The sequence below is a fragment of the Homalodisca vitripennis genome, chromosome 3, assembly GCF_021130785.1.
Source record: "Homalodisca vitripennis isolate AUS2020 chromosome 3, UT_GWSS_2.1, whole genome shotgun sequence".
In the NCBI taxonomy this organism is placed as follows: Eukaryota; Metazoa; Arthropoda; class Insecta; order Hemiptera; family Cicadellidae; genus Homalodisca; species Homalodisca vitripennis.
Genome location: NC_060209.1, coordinates 171798056 through 171825541, shown reverse-complemented (window position 1 = coordinate 171825541; position 27486 = coordinate 171798056). Strand labels below are relative to the sequence as shown.

The 27486-nt window shown below is 35.9% G+C and overlaps 1 protein-coding gene across 2 annotated transcripts in view; it reads right to left on the bottom strand.

The window, feature by feature from the left end:
• Positions 1-245: 245 nt before the first annotated feature.
• LOC124357779 overlaps positions 246-27486 on the bottom strand; it is a 64060-nt gene continuing 36819 nt past the window's right edge. For both annotated transcript variants that reach the window (XM_046809824.1, XM_046809823.1), the window contains exons 2-4: positions 24220-24433; positions 14648-14725; positions 246-883 (exon numbers count right to left, since the gene is read on the bottom strand). In XM_046809824.1, coding sequence (XP_046665780.1) covers positions 573-883; positions 14648-14725; positions 24220-24433 — 603 coding nt within the window. In that variant the 3' untranslated portion in view covers positions 246-572. The remainder of the gene's footprint in view (positions 884-14647; positions 14726-24219; positions 24434-27486) is intronic.

Here is a 27486-nt window from a genome sequence, read left to right as displayed (position 1 = left end):
ATATGTATACAATCAAATTTTGCTATCTTCACCGGTTTACTTTGTATTTCAAAATGGAGGTTACTTTATGGATAACCCTTATATTATTAGCTATAATGTGACCACATTCCAACATGAATTTTCAGTTATGTACCTTGGAAACCTTAATCATCAGTAAAATAATTAATAATTTCCTTATGTTGTTAAAAATCCAGAAAAATGCTGATATAATTTTAAGAAGAAGGATTTCAAAGAGTACAAAAATATGTGTTGTATACATTTATTTAATCATGGACCCAGTCAGTGTTAGGTTCAAAATACAAAATGTATTGATGTATTATATTTACAATATTTTAATAGATAATACTGTACTTACAACAGTATGCAGTACAGTGCACTTTATCCACTTACCATAGCCGACAATAGATTTTACTGTATAAATTTGTTTTGGAGATCATCCATCCTGGTTTACATTACATTAGCAAATGTCATTCAAGTTAAGTGCTTAAAAGGCGCGGGAAACAGTCGTGAAAACACAACTGGGACCACTTTACTAAAATAATATTTAGTTGTAAATATGAACAAATATATGCTCATTCATTTAGCACTGCTTGAAAAGAGAGAAGGTGGTGTGAACCTTCCTTGAGCATTTTGCTGTCTGACACGTAAAACACTTTAGTATTGTTGCCACCCACGTCTGTCTGTGTGCCCCTCGAAATGGTATCGGAGTTCTGCAGAACCTGTGTGAAGATGGACCGAGGCAGACTCAGCTGATGCTCCAGTACCAGTGCCTCCATCTGCATGTTGTACTTCTTTATCTCCAGACATTCCAGCTGTAGGTCCATTATGCGATTTCTCTTCACTCTCTCACTTCTATCATTTATGCAGCTCAAAGGTCTTGATGCTATACGAACAAGAGAATGATTAACACGATGCAGTTGAATACTTTTGGGTAATTGGAAAACATTTTAAAACAGTAATAAATGTTAATAAAACAATACTTTTCCGATATTGTTTATTTTTTGGATGAGGCCTTTCGGAACCAAAGGTTTTTATCATCAGGCAACTCCACAAATAAATATTTACATTATTTTGGATACAATTAATATTAAAATACCATACGGTGTAAATATGCAAACACAAATTTTGAAAATATTTCAGTCAGTATGAAAAATTAGATATGACTACAGTTTAATTTTTTTATAAATTTAGAAGAAAGAAGACTGGAATTTTCAATAGGGCCTTCTTTATTGTTTATAATTTTTTTATTTATTTCTGTTTATATGTAGTGTTTCCCAAGCGTTTACGTTCATTGGTTTTGTTACTTCTTTTAGACAACATAAAGGCCACCTCAAGACACAAAACAAGAATTTATTTGCACAACATACAGCACTTTCTCGAACCAAATATGCAAAAATTTTAAAAGGTATACAAAAATGTCAAATGCTAATAAATCAGGAATTTATGAAATTGGATGAGATGACTGTGATAAAATTTATATTGGACAAATAAAAAGAACAATAAAAACACAATTCAAAGAGCATTTATCACACATGAAATAAGGAAGAGTTGAAAAATCTGCTGGAGCCAAGCACTGCATTGAATAAGGACACAGAATGTCAATTAAAAATTAATAAAAGAAGTAACAAAACCAATGAACTTACATGCTTTGGAAACACTATAAATAAACAGAAATAAAGAAAAACTAATAAACAATGTAGAAGACCCTATTGACAATTCCATTCTTCTTTCTTCTCAATTTATTCAAAAATTAAACTGCAGTCATATCTATTTTTTCATACTGGTTGAAATATTTCCAAAATTTTTGTATTTGCATATTTACACCATACGGTATTTTAATATTAATTGTAACAAAAATAATGTACATATTTATTTGTGGAGTCACCAGATGATGAAACCTTTGGTTTCGAAAGGCCTCGTCCAAAGAATTAATTTTATTGGAAAAGTATGGTTTATTGTACAAAGTAAACAACATAAGGATCCCACAGAACTGAGAAACTGGAATGTGCCAACTGAAGAAGCTCCACAGGGAAGATGTATAATATTTACAACTCTTATCCATTAGGATTATCTCTCCCTTCCTCCCTCTCTCTATAAAATATGAATAATTTATCCTTAATGTAATAGTTGTTAAATATAAATATTGCGTGTACTATTACAATATGTATTTTTTATAGAAAACCAAATATTGTTTGCCATGTTGTAGGAATGGCAGTTAAAATAAAATAAAATAATAAATTTGAATCCTATATTATTTAAAAGGGTCATTTTTCAAGTAAGAACTTATTGCGCATTTTGCCCGTGCATCCTGTCACGTTACGTCCGTTCAAGATCAGCCACTCTTCGCTAGTCCCCCACTACGCCACCATTACGTTACACGTCTCTCCACTCTCCCGATGTTAGTTATTCGGTTAGACTGCATTATTTATCGCTCAGTGATTTGGTTTTTAAATGTTCATCCTGCTGAGAAATTTATTGGCAATTTTTTTATGGCGATGATGTAATGGACAATGGAAGTGTGAAAATGGTGGAATCTTTTTAATGAAGGAAGGACAAATGTTCATGATGAACGACCTGGACACCCTACTGTCTGTCATAAATGAAGAATTGGCACAAAATTTGATGAGCAAATTCACCAAAACAGGCACTTCACTATTGACGAACTTCATTAGAAATGTCCTCAAGTTTCAAGGTCTGTAGTTTATAATATTGTTATTGATACTCTTCATTTAAAAAATGTGTGCGAGATGGGTGCCAAAAATGTTAACAGAAGAACATAAAGCAAATGGCACATTCTTTGTCCTTTTTGGAGTGCTATCACAAGGATGGTGAAGTGTTCTTAAGTCATATTGTGACTGGTGATGAGACATGGGTTGCGTACTACACTCCAAGGACTAAACGTCAATCCAGTGAGTGGCATCATCCAAACTTCCAGACAAAGCCACGAAAATTCAAGCAAGAATCGTCAATAAGACAAAACATGGCCACAATTTTTTGGGTCCGGAAAGGCATACCTTTATTAAACTTTCTGCCACAAGGAATGACAATAAATGCAGGGAGATTCTGTGAAACGTTATTGAAGTTTACGCTCGTTGTTGAAAACCACCAATGAGGCCTGCTTTCTTGCGGCGTTGTTATGCTTCACGACATCGCTCAGCCTCATTTCACAGTAAGAACACAGGCGTGTCTGGCCAAGTTTTGTTGGAAAATACAGGATCATCCTCCATACAGCCCTGACAGCACCATCAGACTTACATCTTTTTTCAAAACTCAAGGAATTTCTTGGTGGGAAGCACTTGGAAAATCATTACATTTTGGAAGAAACAGTCACTAACTGGTTTAAAGGTTAGGTGGCAGAGGTCTTTGATGATGGGATCTAAAAGCTGGTGCCATGACGAAAAATGTTTTGATGTTCATGATGACTATGTAGAAAATTAATATATATTCATAATTTAGTTTGTGATACAATTTAAGTTGATATATACGTTTCTGTTGATCTATTACAAAACAGTTCTTACTTAAAAAATTACCTCGCATACATATCAGAATCAGAATCTTTAATGTCGTTAAACACACCTTATAGTGTAATAGGAGTCAATTTTAACTCGAATTAAACTTAATACAAATATTGTGCTAGCCTTGATTATGCCTACTTACAAATCATACTAAATTGTCTAAATTATCCTCTTCAAATTCATTAACTAATTAGTATACTTTATTTTTTATAACTTTTCTATAATTGTCTTAAATCCCTTAGAGGGTATATTTCTGTATGGTACTGGCAACTTATTAAACAGTCTTATACCTAAAGTCTAGCCTAACATAGTTAAAAACAAATTTTTCTCGTTTCATGTATAGGGTTTTTCATTTTGGGTGGGTAGATGTTGACAGTCTATGATTAAACTTTATTATCAAAATCAGTGTTCACTAAACGTTACATGCATTGCGACCATTTTACGGCAGGCGCGAAGGACTTTCAATGTCAACTCTTCAACGTTTGGTACCTAAATTCGAGATGACCAGTTCGGTAAACAACCAGCCTACACCCAGACGTCAAAGGAACAGGAGATCTATCGAGAACGTCGCCGCTGTCCTTCAAAGTGTGCAGAGGAATCCGGGAGGCGTTCAATTCCTCGCAGTGCACAAGAACTCGGCCTTTCGCAAACTTCAACTTGGCGAATTTTGCTTCTGAATTTAGGCCTCCATCCATAAAATAACCCACTGACCCAGCAGCTCAAAGTTTATGACCATAGACAATGCCGTTTGTTCGCCAAGTGGGCTTTGGAGCGTTTGGAAGAAGATCCTAATTGCGGCCGAAAAATTATCTTCAGCGATAAAGCACATTTCTGGATCAATGGCTATGTTTAAAAGCATAATTGCCGTATATGGGACAACGCCAACCTACATGAGGTTCACCAGGTAGCGATGCATCCACAAAAAGTTACTATTTTGTGCGGATTTTGGGCTGGTGTTGTGATTGGTCCATATTTTTTTTTAAAACAATGATGGTGAGGCCATTACTGTCATCGGCGAATGCTACAGAACAATGATAACAAATTTCTTTTGGCCCAAATTAAACGATATGGACGTAAACGACATGTGGTTTCAGCAGGACGGCTCTATGTGCCACACAGCGAACGAAATCATGAACATTTTGCATGAACGATTTGAGGGTATGGTTATCTCTTGCAGAGGTGACGTGGAATGGCCACCAAGATCGTGCGATGTGATGCCCCTAGACTTTTTTTGTGGGATTTTTTGAAGTCGCAGCTCAATCAACTGATGGACTTAAAATCAACATAACCCAGGCCATCGCTCAAATTCAACTGGATTTATGCGGCAGAGTAATTGAAAATTGGACCACTTGAATCTGTACCATTGTGAGAAACCGCGGTGGACATTTGAACAATCTCGTATTCCATACATAATGGCATACATGGGCCTTTCATAGGAAAAATTAATTTCGTTAATATATCATACATAGCTTGTTTTATTTCATCTCAAAATCTACCCGCTCAAAATAAAAAAACCCTTTATTATGATGCTACGTACGAGATCTCAAAGTTAATTTGTTAAAATGATCTTTGACATACAATAAAATATACAGAATAACAATATACAAGGTAAAGTTAAAATACTAAAATAAATGAAGTAATTCTTACAGGAATATCCATTACTAACACCAGCAATTGCTCTATTTTCCTCTGTCACAGAAAAACATTTTTAGCTCCACTCGAGTTACCCAGTAGGGTTACACCATACAATAAATGAACATGAAAAAAGCATAATAGGCATTTAGAATTAAACTAGCAGTTGAGCAAGAACTAAAGAGGTTCCATATCAAAAACACAACTCTAGCAAGTCTAATACATAACTGAACTGTATGCTCAACCCAGGCCAGCTTACTATCTAATAAAATGCCTAACAGTTTTACAGAGGAAGATTCATATTTACTCAGACTAAAAATAATGTCTTCTGTCTTGTCATTATTAACAACAAGTTTATTTGTTTCAAGCCAGAAGTTGGATCTTTCAAGTGCAGTTTTCTTCAATTCATTAATTAAAGCCATACTTCTGTGAGCTAATAGGAGAGTTGTATTGGCTGCATATGTACAATATATACAGTTTCATTTTTCACTCAGAGTTACTTGATTCCACCTATATTTGCGGCCTCCCTGTCAAACTGGTCTTCCGTAGTGTTCGAGCAGATGGTAGCACTTATGGTGGGCTCTACAATTACATCCAGTGCAAAGGAAATTGGTTTTCTTTTTTCAAGTTTTTACGCTCACATACTACACACAAGCAATAGTTTGTGTTGGGGAGTTTTGCAAGTTCATGAGCAGGGCCAAGGACATCACCAAGTGGAACAACAACTTCTCTGTCTGACTCACACAAATGTGAGAGAACACTTACTAGGAAATCACGTCTGCTATATGGTCTGTCAAGTTTACCTCAATGTCAGAATAAACTTAGTCATCATTAGAAATAGGATGCTCCAAAACGGACTCTCTAAGATCACTTCATCGGTCTATAAAGTTTTTATCTATAATAAACAACTAAAACTATAACCTAAGAAAAGTAAACCACAGAACCCTTACTACACAGAAAAGGAATTTTGTGACAATTAAAATGTTTATTTTTATGAATCTAATGACTACTGACTCGATGTACTGTTCTCAAAGAATATGTCATTAAAGTATATTGTCTATTGTCTATTGTCAGCAACAACATGGTTGAGTATTACGTCAGCTGTCCATAAAGAACGATGTTTTTATGGCACACGAGGAAGACAATAATCAAAGTAAGTACAATAAATCGGTACTAAAGTTAATCCTCTGACAGAATATATCCAATAAAAATCACTTACATGACCTAAAATATGAAAAATTTTAATTAATGTACATATCTACTTTGGCGAGGAATATTCTTTTGGTAATGAAAAATGTGAGAGCAGAGTCCGATACGGAATTGTGCTATGGGGAGCATCCTCAACCATCAACCTTCAACGAGTCATGGTTCTTCAGAAACAGGCAGTAAGAATAATGGCTAACATTGCACCGTGGGACAGCTGCAGAGATGCATAAAAAAACCTAGATTTACTGACCATCACATCTCTTTACATAATTGAAGTCATCATGCTTGCTGCTAACTTAAAGTTGACAAAAAACAATTAATTGTCACGGTCGAACCACAAAACATGGACTTGACTACAACTTACCTGCTCACAGGACCGCTCTGTTCGCAAAGAAACCCTCATATGCTGGAGCTAGACTATATAATGCTTTACCTATCGAGCTCAAGACAATTAACCCTTAGCACGCCGTAGACGAAATAATCCGCGATGTTTTTAGGTCTTATAACGCCAAAGACGAAATAATCCGCCGATCGATATAAATATATTTTATTACTGTTTATGAAGTTTATAAACTCAGTATATAAGCCACAATACTAAGTAATGTACTGGCTTGACCAAATAATCCAGTTGCAGCTGTCAGCTGGCCGCAGTAGCTAAACAATACATTTTTTTGTTGCTGGCAGCTGTTCTCCCTCTCCCGTCTGTACGCCGATGACGATACTATCCGCCATTACCGACTGTCAGTGGAGCACGCATCGTGCCTTTGGGAAGTGTTCTTTCTTTGTCATTCCTTATACAAACAGTTGTAAAAAGGTGTTTTCTGTGTTAAAATCAAGTTTTTATTGTTTTGTCTGTTGTGTAATTATGGCTCATCACCCTGACGATTCTGATTATGACGATTTTGTTGCTAACGTTTTGAATGCTACGTTTTCTAGTGATTACTATGATGTGGATGAAGATGATATTAGTGATACTCTTTTAAACAATTATACTGACAGTGACGATAATGATGATGTGAATGTTCAACAACCACAAGTATTAGGCCTAGACCTATGTCAGCAACAGGTAAGAAGTCCTACCTTGCACAATAATGCTCAACCTACGCCTACATCTGCATGGATCAATGTTACAAATGATGATCCTGGGCCATCTAAAAGTATACCAATTTATAATGTGAATCACGGTCCAGTTTTACCATCTCATTTTGACAGCAACACCAAACCCATAGAATATTTTGAATTATTTATGAACGATGACATAGTACAATTTATTTGTGATGAAACCAATATTTATGCCAACAAACGAAAAGATAACACTCACTCTCCTGTTATACTTTCAGCAGATTTCAATATAGATATTAGTAAAATAACCTCAGAATCACAGTCTTTCCTGAATTTGTTGAGATCATTTTAATTTATATTGCTTGAATCACAACCCAACTAGGGAGATGCAGTACTAGATAATATTGTTACAAATATTAGCAAAGATAATACAGAATGTCAGGTTATTGAACCACATCTGTCAGATCATGCAGCTGTGTTTTGCAAAGCTGTATGGTCTATCTCTTGCAAATAAAGTTAGGCCTCATAATCCAAGCAATTTATATAAAAATATTAGAGATTTAACCCCTACAACTATTTTAAACTTTAAAGACATGTTAGTTTTAAGAGACTGGAGGCAACTATATTGTATGTCCGATGTAGAAGAGGGTGTGAATATTTTATTTCTGTTTTGACAAATTCTTTATAACAGATGCTGTAGAATTAAACATGTTAAATTAAAAAAATCCCAACAGGCCAAGAATTAAATGGCTTACACCAGAAACTGAAAAAAATGAAAGAATTCATCATTTTACTTTATGACAGATACAAGAACAGTAAGGGTAACAATAAATGAAAGTAAACATAAAGAAGCATATACTGATGCAAAAAGAATTTACAAAAACAAAATAACTTTAGAAAAAAAACATGCCAATGAAAACTTTATTGCCAATGCTTCAAATAAATGTAAAGCCGCCTGGAATATAGTTAAAGCTCAATCAAATAATGGCAATGGTAGTAACAGCTCTAGTCAAGTTAGTGTTATTGATTCTGAAACGTTTAATGATTATTTTGTTAATTTAGTAGGTAAGTTAGGTTTAAGTAGTTCTAATAGAAATGTAACTGAGAATCAAGCCATTAATTATGTAAATACATATGTCACAAATTGTTCTGAGGATGGAAAACATTTTAAATGGAAACCAATTAGTCAAGTTGATATTTTAAAAAGTGTGCAAAATCTAAGTACATCTCGTAGTGAAGACTACTATGGGTTTTCAAACTTTATTGTTAAAGAAATTATTGAAATAATCTTAGAGCCCCTACATTTTCTTTTTAATAGGGTATTAGAGAACGGTGTATATCCCAGTTCTTTTAAGATAGCTAAAGTTACTCCAATATTTAAAAAAGGAGACAAAAATGACCCATCAAGCTATCGACCAATATCTCTGGTTCCCATTTTTAGTAAATTATTGGAGTCTTGTATTAAGCAACAGTTAAACGGCTATTTTACTGAAAATAGCCTCTTTTTGTAATGAACAGTTTGGTTTCAATACCGGGGCGAAATAACAGTAAAAGCAGTAGAAAAAACTTTGTGGAAACAAGTTATTTTTAATTTTGAGAACAAAATTAATATCATCTGCTACTTTAATTGACTTGACAAAAGCTTTTGACTGTATCTCGCACAATTTATTAGTAAAAAAGCTGTTTGCATATGGAATACAGAATAAAGAACTTGATTTTATTAGCATCTTACCTTAACAATAGAAAACAAATGGTGGTCCAGGGCCAAGAAAAATCAAGTTTTAAAGGTGTGAATGCAGGAGTCCCCCCAAGATCTGTCCTTGGACCATTTTTATTCATCATATCAATGAATGACATAGCTTTTAATTTACCTTGCCCATCAGTTTTATACGCTGATGATACTACACTTTTGAGCTGGAATAAAAGTTTGGATACACTGCTTGAGGACGAAACACAAGCCATAGAAACTGCATTACAATGGTTTGAAGCAAACAACCTTGTTGTAAATAGTAACAAAACAGAAAAAATTATTTTTTTCCTTGAATCACTATATTTATAAAGATGTAAAGCCTGTAAAAAAACTGTTGGGACTTCACCTAGATAGTAGATTGAGCTGGGACCAACACATTGAAGAGTTATGCAAAAAATTATCTAGAGTCACATTTCTTTTACGTAAGCTTTTGAATTCTGTGACAACGAATATGCTAATTACTACCTATTACGCCTTTTTCCATTCTCATCTTAGATATGGCATTACACTTTGGGGTAATAGCTGTGGTTCTCAAAAGGTTTTCATATGGCAAAAGAGAGCCCTAAGGGTAATAAAAAATGTCCCAGAAAGAGAGTCCTGTGAGCCTCTTTTTAAAGAACTACAGATAATGACTCTACCTAGCCTATACATTTACTGTTGCTTGGTTGATGTTAAAGAAAATCTACAAACACTCAGGGTTAGACAAGAAGTCCACAGATATCCTACTAGGATAAAACCATATGATAGAAATGTTACCAATAAAATTAGAAAAAACTAGAAGTAGTCACTGTATTATGAAATTAAAAGATGTTCAATAAACTGCCTCAAGAGGCATGGCATGGCATGTAACATTAAAAAGATTTTAAGGCAGTTTTTAGAACATTGGCTCAAAGATAAAGCGTTTTTACTCTGTACAAAGTTATTTGGCCTGTGATATTAGTACCTTAAGATTTTAAAATTAGTGTAGTACCCCCTGTTTATTTATTTAATTGTTAAATAATTTATCTATTACAATTTATCCTTTTGTTAATTTTTTCTGTTATATCTTTGTTACATTTTTAAATTTTAGCTAAATTAGAGCTAAGCCTGGTTGATGAAAGAATGTAATAATATGTTACCTGTAACATTGATTGACTAAGCCCGCTAGACAAGTTTGTTAATGTACACAATATGTACTAGTGGGATTTAAGCTTTAGCATAGAATGAATTTGTCGATTTGCATATTTTATGTTTTAAAGACAATAAACTTTCTCATTCTCATTCTCATTCTCATTCTCCTCATGCACGAGTAAACAAATGGGTAGATATAAATCCTTGTGATTTCAAAGCTTTTATTGGCATTATTATAAACATGGGTTTGATGCCACTGACTTCAATTGAGGCATACTTTTCTACAAAATGGGATAGTAGAATCCCATTTTTCAGCGATGTTTTTTCGAAAAATGAATTTTTGAACCTATTTTGGAACATTCACTTCTATCATGAAGTAGGTCAGGGTGATACCTGACCCAAAGGATACCTGATTCAGCCATTTGTAGATCACATACGGGAAAAGTGTGCTCTATTTTATAATACTAGTAAATATGTAGCTGTGGATGAAAGTACTATTTCTTTCAAGGGAAAAGTATCTTTCAGAGTCTACAATCCACAGAAACCCACTAAATTTTGAATAAAAATATTTGTAATTTCAGACAGTACAAATGGGTATATATACAATTTTATACCTTATTATGGGAAGCAAACCCTAATTCCTAATTCTACCCTTCTCAAGACTACACAAATCGTAAAAGTGCTTTGTGAGTCAATCTTGCAGAAAGATCCTAAAAACCCTTATGTAGGATTACAAGTTTATACAGACCGTTACTACACAAGCCCTGAAGTTGCTAAAGAAGTCCTTGATTTAGGGTGTGTTTTAACTGGTACTGTTATGCCGAACCGAGTTGGTATGCCTCCTAATTTGAAAGCTGATAGTAAAAAGCTCAAGAAAGGAGACGTTCTCTCCAAAAAAAAGGAGATTTATTGGTCGTGTCCTGGAAGGATAAAAGGGTCATGCACATGTTGAGTACGAAGGGCAAAGGTAGCAGACGTAATATGAGCCTTGTACAAAGTGGCCAAATAATCCTCCAACCCCTAAACCAGATGTAGTAACAGACTATACCAAAAGAATGGGAGCAGTTGATAGAAGCGACCATTTTATCGCGTCTTATCAGTTCATGAGGCGTACGAAGAAATGGTACCGTAAGGTTTTTTTTTGGCTTTTAGAAGTGGTCATTGTCAACTCTTACTTATTATATAAAAATGTTCAAGAAGCAGCTGGAAAAAAACCACTTACCCATAAAGATTTTAGGAAAAGTTTGGTTAACGACTTGGTAGCAGATAGAGTACATCTACGTACGCAACGAAGAAAGCGTGGAAGACCAACTCTAAATGTTCCTCAAGAAAAAAGCAAGCAACATTTTATGGGGAAAAGAGCTCAAGGATCCAGGAGGTGTGTTGTTTGTACAAGAAATGGATTACGAAAGGAGACAATGTACTTCTGCAAGTCATGTCCCGAGACCCCATGGCTTCATCCTGATTTGTGTTTCGAAGTTTACCATACAACTGACTAAATCTATCATCAGAACTTGTAAACTCATTAAGATCAGCATATTACACTTTACTTGTTTTCATATTCATGTACATAGCCCAGTTTTTATCACATGTATTTGATTACTCTGTAACCATTTGATTGAATTAGATTTTTATTGAAATATTCCATTATTATTAAAAAATGTCGTTATTTTAATGAAAGTATTACATTATTGTAAAATTTACTTTTTTTGTGTGTTATTAGTCATTAGGAATGATTAAAAAAATTAGCTTCAAGGAATTTTCATTTTCATTTTTTTACCTTAAATGAGCGTAATCTAAAAAAATACTAAATTTAAATCGGCGTTCAAAGGGTTAAAGAAAAAAAACTAAAAAAAGGACTCTATTCCTGGCTTGTGAAAAAATCAATTTACACAATCAGTGAATTCCTTGAAGATGCAAATAGCCGCAACAGCTATAAAAAACTTACAAGGAACTAAAGACAATTTATTTCCATTACATTGTATTGATTTTCATTTATATTATTATGTATTTGACACCTGTTATAAACTTGATATTTATGAATAAAGCTTTCTGTATTCAGTATTTCTCCTTTATCAATTGGATTATAATAATAGATTCAATAAAACAAATTCCTACTGCAATTACTGATCGTCCTGATCTGAATCCATGTTGATTAGTATCATTTAAAATGTTCTTTATTAAAAAATTAGGTACAGATAGCCTTTTAAAGTGTTTTAAAAAAACGGCGGTAATATTGATAAAGTTGAAAATGTTGTAATTTTTCATGATCATAATTTTTGTACAGTGGTCAACATTATTTAGATGTTTATAACATACCTCGCCTACACTTCTGTATGGACTTGCTTTAGACTATAATGAGAGGGCCAGGTTAATTTTCCAGCAAGACGGTGCTCTGTTAAAAAATCAAAACACCAAGAAAATGTAGTAATGGACATGCCAAAGTATACTTACTTGTCAGAATATTGAAATATACTCTTTTCTGGATGTAATTACCTCACCCTCTTTTAATCTGACGCGTTCGAGTTAATTTGAGGATTGATTTTTTTACTAATCTGATCGGCTGCCCTTGACACACTATATTGAAGGTTCATATCAGGTAGGTACTTCATATTAGGGTCTAAACTTTCTACTTTTACGATTTTCTGACGAGCTTGTGTAAATTGATGTATACTCAGTGAATTCCCATGCACTGCAATTAAACCACTGCCAAATGAGAACTTGGCACCAGAGCTGGCACACCACAAACAAACAAAGCCCCATAATACCCAACCACAAGCAAGCAACACCATAATCATCCTACAGCGGAACACAGAAAGGGTCTCCAATAAAATCGACCGCATTAAGACACTCCTAGACAGTATACAACCTGACCTTGTAGGTCTAACTGAACATGGCCAAAGAAAGGAGACATTAAAAAACATAAGGTTAATAGGTTATGAGTTAATGGCACAATTCTGCAGAGAGAACCATCTTAAGGGATTAGTTACAAAAAACAACAATGACGTAATAAAAAAATAATAATGAAAATAACGTGTGTGAAGAACTAATCTTTGAGATTGAAGCAATTAAATTAAATCTTGGTAATTCTTTTAGGCACCTTGTTTGGATGTACAGAAATCAGGGCAACATTAAAGCCAGCTTATAAATCACCCCATACCATTGATACCCACCTTCTCACATTTAATAAAAAAACTTGTGCTAACCAGACTCATATAACATCTTACAACTAATCAGCCACTAACACCACAGCAACACGGTTTCTTGCCGGGAAAATCCACAGCACTTATAGATCTAGTAGAGTTATTAGTGGATCAGGGAAACACAGCCATATGATGCCCACTGACATGTAAAGCAACATCAGAGGTCAGAATCATCGCTCAAGATGAGTACCCCAGAGATCAGTACTCGGACAGGTCCTTTACATCCTGTACACTAATGACCTCCACTGATACATGGAAAACTACAGCAGAACACTGATGTATGCAGAGACACTGCCCTCATGCCTACACTGCTGTCAATATGGCAATACAATACTACCACAATAATGGCCTTGTTACCGAAAAGAGCAAAACAAAACAGCTAATTCTGAGAAGACAAGGAGACCTAACTGGAAGACTGCCTGAACTAGAAGAGAGCACCACAAAATATCTTGGGGTTATAATTGATGAATCCCTGTCATAGACACAACATGTAGACTACTTATGCAAAAAGCTAAGATCAGGGCTCTATGTAATCACAATAAATTAAACACATCAATGATACTGTGACAGCTACAACTGCATACTACGCCCTATATGAGTCTCATCTGCGGTATTCAATTGTAGTCTACTAATTGCAGCACAAGAGGCAATCTGCAAAGGATTCTTATACATAAAAAAAGAGCTACCCAAATCCTTGTAAAACATTCAAGCAAGAGAATCATGCAGGCAGGCCATTCGAGAACCATTGATTCTCACCATTGTTAACCTTTACATCCTGTAAAATGTCAAGTAAATATACTTCAAAACCCCTGAGCCAATCCCAATTGGTGCCCACCATCACAACTACAACATGTAACGCCCTGAACTAAATCTAATTTTGTGCAATGTTTAGACACAATTTGCTATATATAATATATATATATATATATTTATTTATATTTGTAAAGTCTAGATATAATGCATCACAAACTATGATTTCATCAGAAGTCAAGGAGGGTTCCTCTATTCCTTCACAATGTTATTAAAACAATCTATGTATGCCACAAACAGCTTGTAATCACCTAAATTTTTAATAACAAAGATATATGAATAAACAAACAAATACTTACTTAAATAATTAACAGTTCTATTCTACCTATCCATATTAGATAGTCCGTACTAATACATACCATGTTCTGAGTGATGGGATGGTTTAATCTTGTCTCTTGTGGAAGCCTGGCTACTTATGGTCCTTGGTGCTTCATCTCCTAAAAATGTTATTATTCGTCAATTCAAGAAATTCATTCTATCCCTATGGACTTTTAGATTAATCCTCAAACTGGCATCGACATTACAATGTTGATCTAAATCGTTTTGCAAGTGGCAATCGACATTATAATGTCGATCTAACACGAACATGTTTTAACAGTTCATATAGTACATAAATCAATACTACCACCACTATTTATACACAATTTCAAACAGAAAGAACTGCTGATTTCCATGGTGAAATTTGTTTTACTGTTTTGGCAACAATGATGTCACAGTGACATCATAAATCTTTCCAGAAAGAATTGTCTTCATCTAGCCATTTTGAAAAATAGTCATATACCATGGGTATGGTTTATAATGTTAGTTTAGAGCTGTTTATAGCTTTGTTTAGGCTATACTATGCTAAATTTTTATATATTTTGGAAATAATTAGTGTAAAAATTATAATTTTTGTTAATTTTGAAATAATTGTATCCATAGTAACAAATTTAGCCTTTCGTGTACTATTTATTTGTGGTTTTTACAATGTATATAATTTTTCATCAAGAGAACCTTGGACAAATATATTTTCTGAATCTAGATCAAATGAGGAATAAATTGCCTACCTCAAATTCTAGTATTTAAAATACAGGGTGGCGCAGAGAAACGGGAAATTTTGAAATAATCATAATAAACCAATGAATTGTACAAACAGCTTTTTTATGCTTAAAATGTGTTAGGCAAGAGTGGAAATTACATGATAAATGTTGGAAATAACAATACATCTAAAGTCACTTTTTAAAAATAACATCAGTTAAGTGCTGTCCATTGCGCCTAACACATTCATTCAATCAATTTCGAAAACTTGTGCGACGCAATGTGTTCTCTGGGATGTTGGCGACGTATTCTTCTATCTGAGTCTTGAGCTCAAGAAGATTTCTTGGCCTAGTCTGGTACACAACGCTCTTTAGATGTCCCCATAGAAAGAAGTCGCATACTGAGAGGTCTGGAGACCGTGGAGGCTATGTGACGTTAGCGTTCCTTGAAATTATGCACTCCCTAAACAAACGCCTCAGTGCTGCCATTGACAGATTGGCAGTGTGTGAGGTGGCTCCATCCTGTTGAAACCAGGTTTGCTGAATGTCAATATCTAGAAAAGCATGAAGCCGTGGAGTAAAATATTTCTTTAGCATATATATGAATGTAACGTTCAGATGTGACAGTCACAGTGGAACCATTACCATCCTCAAAGAAGTAATTATCCCTCGACAAAACACTGCACACCATACAGTAACTTAAGGCTGTGTAACGGACGTTGATGAAGTTCACCGGGATTTCTGTGAGCCCAGTAACGCATGTTCTGCTTATTGACATGTGTTAGATCCGGTCAGAAGGACCCAAAATTATGTAAAAGATCCGGCTTGGCGGACCGCAATTATGTTTCGAAGGACCAATAATTATGTCTAATATTAAACTCATACTTCGATAGCTGAGCAGATGGAGCCCATACGTTGACTTTCTACGAATAACTATTACTCGAATGGGAAAAATAAAAATACGAAATGAGCTCACAAAACATAGTATTAGAAAAAAGGCACACAATTAAATCAAGAATTCAGGTGTTAAAATGATTTTCGTTTTCTATTAAAAATGTCCAAAAATGTCCGAATTAGTTGAGGATTTTTAAATCTTGGTTGAGAAGAGAATTGTCTTTAGTTGCGAAGGACCATGATAAGAATGATGAAACACTGTTACCTTGCACCGTCCATTGTCTGATACCTCGACACAAATGAAGTTGGGTTGATTGCAGTTTGACCTGGGTTGCTTCCAAGGAACGTTGCACTGGTGGAGTCCTTGTTGATGGATGAAGATTCCACCTTCACTTGACACTGTTTTCGGTTCACTCACGAACGTTGAGACACAGTTACTTTTGGCTCGTTAACAAAATAATGTCTGGAAAGGGGACTGCTAATTGCCATAGAACGGCTTACGGTTCATAAAAGACAAGACAAGGGGGCACGGCCCGAACTTAGTTAAAGCTGGTGTTGACGTACAACCTAGCTGTACGGAGTCTTTAGAAGAACTGGAGAGATGCCTCGGGGGGCTTTTCTTGTCCGCGTCCTGGACGCCTGATTGGTCGACAGAAGTCACCTCATACCACGTGACAATCGGACCACTATAGATTTGGAATGCAGGTGGGTGTGTGTGTACAAAGATAAGTGAAAATAGCTTGCTTATAATTTAAATGGTATCGAACAACAGTGGGCAAAGAGCAGTTCTAAATAACATACAAAATTTTGATTATTAGTAAAAAACTATATTAATGCGTAAAATTTGATTAATTATTATAACTAAATATGAAAACCTAACATTTCCCGCCTCCTTGAAACATTATAAGGTTTCAAGAGAAAATAAAAATAAAATCTTGACTATAGAATAAGATACATATGGTAATAACACACTTAGTCTAAAGTTGATAAAACCAAATACATAAAACATAGTTAACACAAAGTTACAAACAAAATTCTTGAAAACAAAAATGTTTATTTACATTTGTCATTCCATAGGAAGTGGAAAGACCTTGAGGGTGGAACCCGAGAGGCAGGTAGGTCACCCATCAGTGGTGTTCTATTTCTAGGCTTGTGACGAAAGCACGTAGTACATTTGAAAATACGTGAACGTATGGCACTGCGAGCAGAGATGATCCATATCTCTTGTGAGAGAAGAGCCTGAGTCAGTTGTGGTCCAGAATGCAGGTGTATCCGGTGGTAGTAATCGATAATCAAGTTTACTCGATAATCAAGTAACCGACTACTGGGTGTTGTTTTGGTAGTAGTACGGGGTGTCGTGACTCATAGTTTAGATGGCTATTTTTTAGCCGGCCGCCTACACGAATAACATCCGCCTCATCGATGAAAGGCTGCAACTTCCGGATTGCGTTGTTACACTGCTCATTCTTTTTTAACAATAAATATTCTGAAGAAAATGTTGTTTGTTGTACAAGCTTAAACAATTTTTTGTTTAGCTGTTTTCAATTCAATAACAGACAATAGTTTTGATTTGTCATTTGAAGATCCATTTTTACAAATGTTGATGAATCTTAAAATGTAGGCCATAATTCGGATCAATTTATTCCAAGAGGAAAATTTAGTGAATATTTCCCAGTGCTCAACAATAGAGCTTTGTAATATGCTCAGAGAAGTCTCTTTAGTTTCTCTCTCGATTTCCCTTTTATCTTCAAAGAAGGTGAAATGAGGCCAATTTTGTCGGTCCAGTTTTAGCCACTGGGGACCTTTGAACCATAGTGTATGGTTTTTCAATTGTGATGCTAATAGGCCACGTGATCCGACGTCACTCGGATTGTCGCTTGATGTGAAATAGTTCCAAAACCGTGACGGAAATGTGTTCTGAATTTCTGCCACTCTATTTGCTACATATGTCAACTGATACGGTGGTGTTTTTATCCAGTATAGAGCTACAGTTGAGTCACTCCATAACATGACATGATTGAAAGTAATATTGCTGAATTGTTGAATGCAGTAAGTAGCTAATTTTGACAGCAGGTGCGCTGCGCAGAGTTCAAGGCGTGGTATTGTGATCTTCTTTAATGGAGATACTCTAGTTTTCGACATAACTTGTCTTATCACTGGGGCTTCATCGATTTGGTTGCACTTGATAAAAATGACGGCTGCGACGCCCTTTTCAGACGCGTCACAAAAACCATGAAGTTCTACGCTGCTGGCGGCGTGGAGGGGAAATACGCGATCGATTTTGATGTCACCCATATGATCCCGTGTGTCGTTCACATACAATAACCATTTTTCTGCTAGTTCAGGTGGCAATTGTTCGTCCCATTGGAGCCCTCGTGTCCAAAGGAGCTGCATAAAACTTTTCGCTACCATTATCAGTGGTGATAAGAAACCGCACGGGTCATACAATCTGGCTATCAAACTGGCACATGTCTCTTGGTTAAGCTACCTCTCTGATGTTTGAAATTGTAGCGAAAGCAATCTTCAACTGGATCCCAATGGAGTCCTAAAATAGAAAGTTGCGTAGATTGTGAGTCCTGCAGAAAGCGAGGCGTCTCACGATGAGTAGCTGGTAGTCTGTCCAGAAGTCGGGGTTCGTTCGAAGCCCATTTTCTCAACTCGAATCCTCCCTTCGCCAGTAGCTGGATGAGTTGGTCTTGCAGTTGGATAGCTGATTCTAGTGAAGCACTTCCTGTCACAATGTCATCTATGTAGGTGTGATGCTTCAATGCGTAGGCTGCATCCGGGAAGGCGTGTCCTTCGTCCTCTGCTAGCCGCGAGTGTCTTGATTGCTAAATATGGAGAACTGTTCATCCCATATGTCACTGTTGTTAGCTTAAAAGTAGATATCTCCTGTTCCGGAGTATCTCGCCACAAGATTAACTGAAAGTTTTGATCTTCAGGATGCACTAAGATCTGTCGATACATTTTTTTTATATCACATGAAAACACTATAGCGTGAGAGCGGAAGTTTATTAAAATACTGGAAATGTCTGGTTGTAGTTTCCTTCCAGTTAGTAGCACGTTGTTCAAGGAAAAACCTCAAGTGGTCTTGCTGCTTGCGTCAAAAACAGTCCTTAGCTTGGTAGTAGAGCTGTTTTCTTTTATTACTCCGTGGTGGGGTAAATAGTAGTGCGGTTCGTTGGCGTGATGTTTCTCCAAAAGTGTCATATGACCTGTTGCTTTGTAGTCTTTCATAAAATTCCTGTACAGTTCAGCGAATTGTGGTTGGGTTTGAAACTTCCTTTCTAAGGATACAAAACGTCTTTCTGCGGCTGCTCGAGATGAGCCTAAACAGCTGGGTTCTGTTTTGAACGGTAATCGAACAACATACCGTCCGTCTTCATTTCGCGTATGAGTACTATCAAAAAGTTCATCACACTTTGTTTCTTCAATGCTTTTGTGATTGATGATAGGCAGTTCCTCTTGAACGCAAAATTTTTGTAATGCTGTGTGAAGCGAGTTGTCGTGAGTAGACAAAAGTGCAATCGAATAGTTACTAACTGGCTCTGTTAAGGTGACACAAGGAGCTGTTCCCATAAGTATGAAGCCGAACTGAGTGCCGATCAGGTGTGGCAGTCCCGGTCCTAAACTATGATTTTCTTGTGTGAAGACAGTGGGTATTATGGTTCCACCCAACAATACATCAATGCCGCAAGGGGTGTCAAAAGTCGGATCCGCTAACGTGTAATGCTTAACTAGACGCGACAACTCTGGACTTATTTTCGCCCTTGGGAGGTTTACAGATATTTTATTCAAGATGTGGAACTCCTGATCAGGAGCTATGAGCTGACCTGACAAAGTGTTGACTTGAAGAGATAACATGCCACGTGTGTTAGAGGCATGCTGTGATAAACCAGCAATTTGAATGTTTGAATGATAACGTTTCGCTCCTAGCAATGAGGCTGCCTGACACGTTATCAGATTACAAGTACTTCCGGAATCCAATAATCCACGGAAAACATGGGATTGTCCATTTTCAGCAGTTAGTTTCACTAAGATGGTACCTAAGAGTACCGTTGACTGTTGTTGTGGCGGATGCACAGGTGGCAGCGTCTTGATCGTAGACAGCGTGACTGGAGTGGGACTCGTGACGTCAGCTAAAGGGGATGATCCCGCTTCTCTCGACTGTGGTATCGATCGATGATGAGTAGTGTTGTGACGTCGCTCCACAGCTGATTGATGACGTGTCGAGTATTGATTGCTTGCTTGACTTCGCTCAGTCGCGCCTGACTGGAGATGTAGCAATGTGTGATGTCGTTTGCGACACTGTTTACAAGTGTGCGATGATTGACATTGAGGCAAATTATGATCTCTCAAGCACGAGAAGCATTTTCGTTCTCGTTTTACAAGTTGAAACCTTTCAGCTGGTGAAAGCTTTAGAAATGTGGGACAAACATAGATTTTGTGATCTGAGTTACCACAAGCAAAACAACTGTTACTATTTATATTGTGAGTTGTTACTAAAGCGGTGGGTTTGTGTTTGTCTTCAAACCGCGTGACCTTTTGAGATCGCTGATTGAAAGCTTTAACTGGAGCTTTCTTTGCTGACGAGTGGAGGTCTGCATATTCACTCATGTTACATTCTGTGTTCAGAAACAAGATTATGTCTTTGACTGTAGGCAAAGTGTGTGTTTCCTCTTCGTTCGAGGACCTAAAAGATTCTAGACGTTTGCGTAAATCTCCATCTAATTTACGAAGTAACAATGCTGAAAGCAAAAAGGTTGGCTTGTGTGGTTACGTCACACTCAATGGCCTTCAAAGCCTCACTGTGTTCATGGAAAGTGTTCACGAAAGTTCTGAGTCCTCGTACTTACTGACTGCTAACATCGGGTAAATCTATGAAATGGTTCAAATGTAGAGTAACCAAACGTCTTGTTGAGTGATAACGCTGACGTAAGATATTGTACACAATTAGATAGTTTGCTGCACTAATGTTGAAATTCTTGATTAAAGCGAGAAAGAATCGAGAGCAAATATTGGAATTTGACTACACTTGTTAAGGCGGTGTTACGATGCACAGTGATAAAGGACAACACATACAAGTTGATAAAGGATACCCACTTGGCGGGGTCGCCAGAGAAGTGGTGAAGCTCTAGCCGCGGCAGATTGATATGTGACAGCGTGGCTAGGGGGGTTTGCCGCTCACTGTGTACCGACGGTGTTGACGGCGCTTCCTCAGGAGACATAGCAGACTCTATCAAACCAGAAATCTGAACGAAAAGGTTGTTAATTTCGTCTTGATCCGTAGAAAGTCTTTCCACGGACAATTCTTCAGTCGTTGCAACCTCCACGATCCTAGCTAAATTAGCTTTGAAGTCATTCCGTTTTTTGGAAACTTCGCTCAGATAGCTGTTTAACGTACGTTGAACAACATGAGTTAAAGGGATTTCGCTCTTAACTATTTTTTCAACTTCTTTTAGAATTTTGGTAAATCTATTCTTAACTAGCAGCGTCAACCTTTCATAGGTACTGACTTTGATTGGAGCCATGATTGGTTAGTGAATATTTAACTTAAAATATGAAATTACTACAGCAAACTAAATAACTAACTAAATTACAATCAATAACAATTATAACAAATTAATTAACCCTTGATAATGTAACAATATTTAAAATAAACAATACACAATAAAAATCATTAATCACCAATGATAATTGGTTACACAAAATTTCCAGAGACGTTGTAGTTAAACACTGATACAAGATATTTCAATTTCCTCTCATAATAAATTCTTACTTAATTATTATGACAATCACAAATGAGATACAATAGTTGGCAAAACAATAAATGTTGCAAGTGTAATGCAATGTAGTGTATAGACAATGGATGTAAGGTATAAGATGTGTCAATGTTTGTTTACAAACAATGCGTTTAAAATTGTAGTGTGGTATGTAAGAGTAGTCGGGGATGAGTGTTCAAGATGGCCGCGCATCGCTTGGGGACGCTAACTTTTGGCACTACAAATACTAGTCTCTCACACAATGGAAGCACAATGTCTTATTTTCCAACACCAAATAAAGTTTATTTCTCCATAGTCTGATGAAAATCCGGCTCGAAGGACCAAAATTATGGAGAATATCCGGTCAGAAGGACCCAAAATTATGTAAAAGATCCGGCTTGGCGGACCGCAATTATGTTTCGAAGGACCAATAATTATGTCTAATATTAAACTCATACTTCGATAGCTGAGCAGATGGAGCCCATACGTTGACTTTCTACGAATAACTATTACTCGAATGGGAAAAATAAAAATACGAAATGAGCTCACAAAACATAGTATTAGAAAAAAGGCACACAATTAAATCAAGAATTCAGGTGTTAAAATGATTTTCGTTTTCTATTAAAAATGTCCAAAAATGTCCGAATTAGTTGAGGATTTTTAAATCTTGGTTGAGAAGAGAATTGTCTTTAGTTGCGAAGGACCATGATAAGAATGATGAAACACTGTTACCTTGCACCGTCCATTGTCTGATACCTCGACACAAATGAAGTTGGGTTGATTGCAGTTTGACCTGGGTTGCTTCCAAGGAACGTTGCACTGGTGGAGTCCTTGTTGATGGATGAAGATTCCACCTTCACTTGACACTGTTTTCGGTTCACTCACGAACGTTGAGACACAGTTACTTTTGGCTCGTTAACAAAATAATGTCCGGAAAGGGGACTGCTAATTGCCATAGAACGGCTTACGGTTCACAAAAGACAAGACAAGGGGGCACGGCCCGAACTTAGTTAAAGCTGGTGTTGACGTACAACCTAGCTGTACGGAGTCTTTAGAAGAACTGGAGAGATGCCTCGGGGGGGCTTTTCTTGTCCGCGTCCTGGACGCCTGATTGGTCGACAGAAGTCACCTCATACCACATGACAATCGGACCACTATAGATGTGGAATGCAGGTGGGTGTGTGTGTGTATGCAAAGATAAGTAAAAATAGCTTGCTTATAATTAAAATGGTATCGAACAACGGTGGGCAAAGAGCAGTTCTAAATAACATACAAAATTTTGATTATTAGTAAAAAACTATATTAATGCGTAAAATTTGATTAATTATTATAACTAAATATGAAAACCTAACAACATGCCCATTTAAATGAAAGTGGGCCTCATCAGACATCCAAAGATTTTTAAGGAAATTTGCGTCATTATTGATTTTAGTCAGTAGCTGTTCACAAAATTTAAGTGTAATTCACCGACATTTGGTTTTAGAGCTTGAAGAATCTGAAGCTTATAAGGATGAAACTGTAATATTCTTTGCACACTCCGATGCTCAAGTCGCAATGAAGAGGCGATTTTTCATACAGAACGACGCGGACTCCTTTCCACTGTGACTCGCACTGCATCAAAATTTTCTGGGGTTCGAATAGTCACTATACGCCCAGGAGGTTTTTTCTTTAAGGCCGAACCACTCTCTTTGAAATTCCGAACCCATGATGACATGGCATGTAAAGAAGGAACTCAACTGCGGGGAGGAATATCATAATGGCATCGGAACACTCGTTGTGCAGCTGTTACACTATCGCCATTTTTGTAATACGCTCTCACGGCAACGGAACGCTCCGCACCACTCCACAACTCCATCTCAACTAAATGACCGTTACTACTTGACATCACGACTTCCGTCCCCAACTCCTACGAGACTTACAGGTGTACCAACAACGACTTCAAAATGTCCCGTTTCTCTGCGCCACCCTGTATTATCACTAAGACACCAGGGGTAGTCCCACCACTTAAATAAAAGAAAGTTTAGTGTAGTTTTTTTATGGTTTATGCATGATGTTTTTATGCCATAACTGTCTCCACCCATAATAATGTATTACCCATATAGGTTTATAGTAAAAATGTATTTTTTACGAGATGTTTAAAGTACGGCTATGAAACACTAAAAAATGACTTACCATCTGAGGAAAAAATGAGTGCCAATTTGAGGGTTAATGAACACGATATAAAATTATCTGTTAGGTAACAGACATGATATTGCTTACCGGTTTGCTGCAAGTTTTGGCCTTCAATCTCCTCACCCACGACGCAGTAGTCATGACCATCTTTGTCCTGATATACCACAGTGGCCTCCAACTGTTGTTCCTCCATGCCAAGAGGATCTTCCCCCTCATCAGCCACCACATTCAATATCAAGCCATCTAGACCACCGAGTTCTGACAAATTTGGTTTCTTAGTCGGTGTTATCTTTGCTTTGGGCTGAAAAATTATATTCATTGAGTTGTTGAAGCGAGCAATACATTAATCACTGTTAACAAATTCAAAAACATTTGTACAAAACATAAGATGATTGGAATATCTTTCCATTATTCACAGTAAATATAAAATATGAATACCCCATATTCTCTTGTTAACAACCCCACACCTATATAAAACAAACAATAAAAAACTGTACTTTCCGATGAGTTTCAAAAGATTGCCCCTGCCCCCAAAATACCAATTTTTGGACCCAGCTTAATATTTTTTAATGTAAACCACATCAAGTTACAAAATGTTTTACGTGTTTATGAAAGAAAATTATTAATGAAACTTGTACGATGCCATCTCAAAAGCCAGTACAAAATGATAACTAACTCAAATTTACAATACCCTTAGGTCTAAAATTGTTAAAAATGAATTAAGTTATTACATTTAATCTCATTTGAATGGATTATTGTTTATTATAATAGTGAAACAATTAAGGTTTTACAAATGGAAGTGTTTTAAAATTAAACAAAGTTCATTTGGCTTACTTGGTGGCGATCTGACAATGTTCTAACCTGTTATCGAAACAGGCAAATGATCTTGCTTGGAATGTTATTGTGGTTTACATTTAAAATGATTTAAGTTGAGCTCAAAACTTGGTATTTTAAGGGCAGAGGCAATCTTATGATGCTAATCGAAAAGTATTGCAAATACTGAATTTGGTTCTGCTATACGTGATTATTTTATGGAGTACCCATATTTTTTATTCACTGTGTAGGTATACAAGTAGTGTAGTATTTAATATTTTATGTATCTAGCTACTCATCCTTCTCCTAATAGGTTAGTGAACTCATTTCAAACAAATTCAAAAATACATTACAGTCTCAATCAACGCATTCAAATCGTCAGTCTTTTTAGTATGACATATTTTTGGGTACATTTAACATCCCCTTTTAATATCTGACAAGCTCGAATAATTGCGGCCTCTTTGCGGCTTACCCCATCAAGCAAACCGTCATATTAACATCCCTCCGTCACCAGAAACACATTGCGCATGTACATAGTAAATATCTGATGCGCTTTAATATGTTTTTGTGTCTCTTTTTTTTACATTTTTTAAAAGTCATACCCTCTTCCCCCACCATTGAACAAGCATATTTCACATAAGATTTTTTCTTTTTTACCATCAAATCTACCAAATTTTGAGAGTCCCAACGACGCTCAAGTAACTCCCCATTTAGCTTACAGGGCTCCCCTACTGTAAAGTGTGTATTGTAATGTTTGAATTCATGAAATTCCTAATATCACCTAGCATTTAACTACAATTTAAACTTTAAACCAAGATAACAGTTTATTAAATTGAAATCCAAAGGTAAATGCATTTTCTAAGTTATTGGATTTTTGTAGGACTTTCTGCCTGAGGGTGAGGTATAGACAAATTCAAATTCATATAGCGTGAATCACCTTAAAAAGTAGTTGTTTCCAAACATTATTAAAAAATAAAAGTAATACTGTGTCATACTTATTGCATTAAAGTAACTTAATCTGCTTACATAAATAACTTACAAACTGTTTGAAATGTAACGATCAAAAGAAGATAATTAAGCTTATGAACACTAACATAGAATATATTCTAGCAAGTATTTAATATAATATTAGAGAGCAGTTTCAAAGCGAGAGGATACAGTTGTTGCGTGCAACCGCCCAGGCTTGTTGCCCGTACTGTGGTTGGAGGGGTAGTGAGGGTAGTCACTCTTACCACACGAGCAATCTATATTGTTTATATATTGATGATGGTCAGTGTAATGCACAAGTGAACTATACTCAATTTTGCAAAAAAAAACTAACAATATTCTAGGATAAAGAATTAATAATTTACAATAACATTATCAATAAAAAATATGGTTTTAACTCCTTTTTTTAGGCAAGTCCACATTGGCATGTTTTTCAAGTTATTGTAATCAACTACAGTGAACCATATGACATAATTATTATTTTGCTTATTTAAAATAATTTCCTAAATTTAATGGACCTCTTTGGCTGTACTCTGTTTAGTATAATTTGGTTTCATTATTTATAACTCAACCCGCCTTTTAATTTTAAATTTTCTAAGAGATACAGATGTGTTACTATGGTGATGTTTTGCTCAGTCTAGTTCAGTGTGACTGTATGCAGAGGCATGCTTAGTTCAACATACGACTGTAAAGCTTTATACTGATCTAGTGATATCAATTGTTTGAGGCAACCAGATATTTCAGAAATATGTAGTTCACAGTGCATTAGACTGCATAATAATAAGCAGTCACCAATACAATTAAATCATGATTATCAATTATAAATATTGATACTATCGAATACAACACTTGACCTATAGATATTCATAATTAATCATTGCTTGCTGATTTTATTTAATTTATCTATTGAGTAGACTGGTGAAGTCATTGCCCATTGTTTTTAGTTAATTTATTTCATGGCAATGAGTATGCAGTCTCAATATGTATTTTTAAACACTGAACAATGTTTTCAATGGTAATGAATGACCTTCCTCCTTTAAATCTGAAGTGTCCAGTTTGTAGTGAGGATATGAAAACTAGAATTAAAGGTGCAAATCAAAGAACTTTGCTACAAGAAAAGCCGGAACAAACACAATGTATAAAAAAATACACTAGAGAAGACATTTTTAAACATTCTAAATTTGGTATTAAGAAAATATTGAAAATTGTGTACTATTTTAGTTGGAATCAAACTATAATTTTTTATTTAATGAATGTAGTTTTAACGGCATTAGTTCCTGCAGAAATACCATTTCAGATTGGCTTAAGTAATCATAAGTACTATGCTGCTCTAACATAGTTTAACCCTAGAGCTGGTATGAAACGAATTTTCGTCGCCAAAGGCCCGTCCGATTTGGCAACGACGAATATTCGTCGCCAAAGTAGACATGTACAGTTATTGAAATTGTAGGCAATTAAGGTCATATAAATGATTTTTATTTTATATATTCTGGAAGAGCAATAACTATAGTACCGATTGAAGTTCTTACTTCGATTATTGTCTTCTTTGTTTAC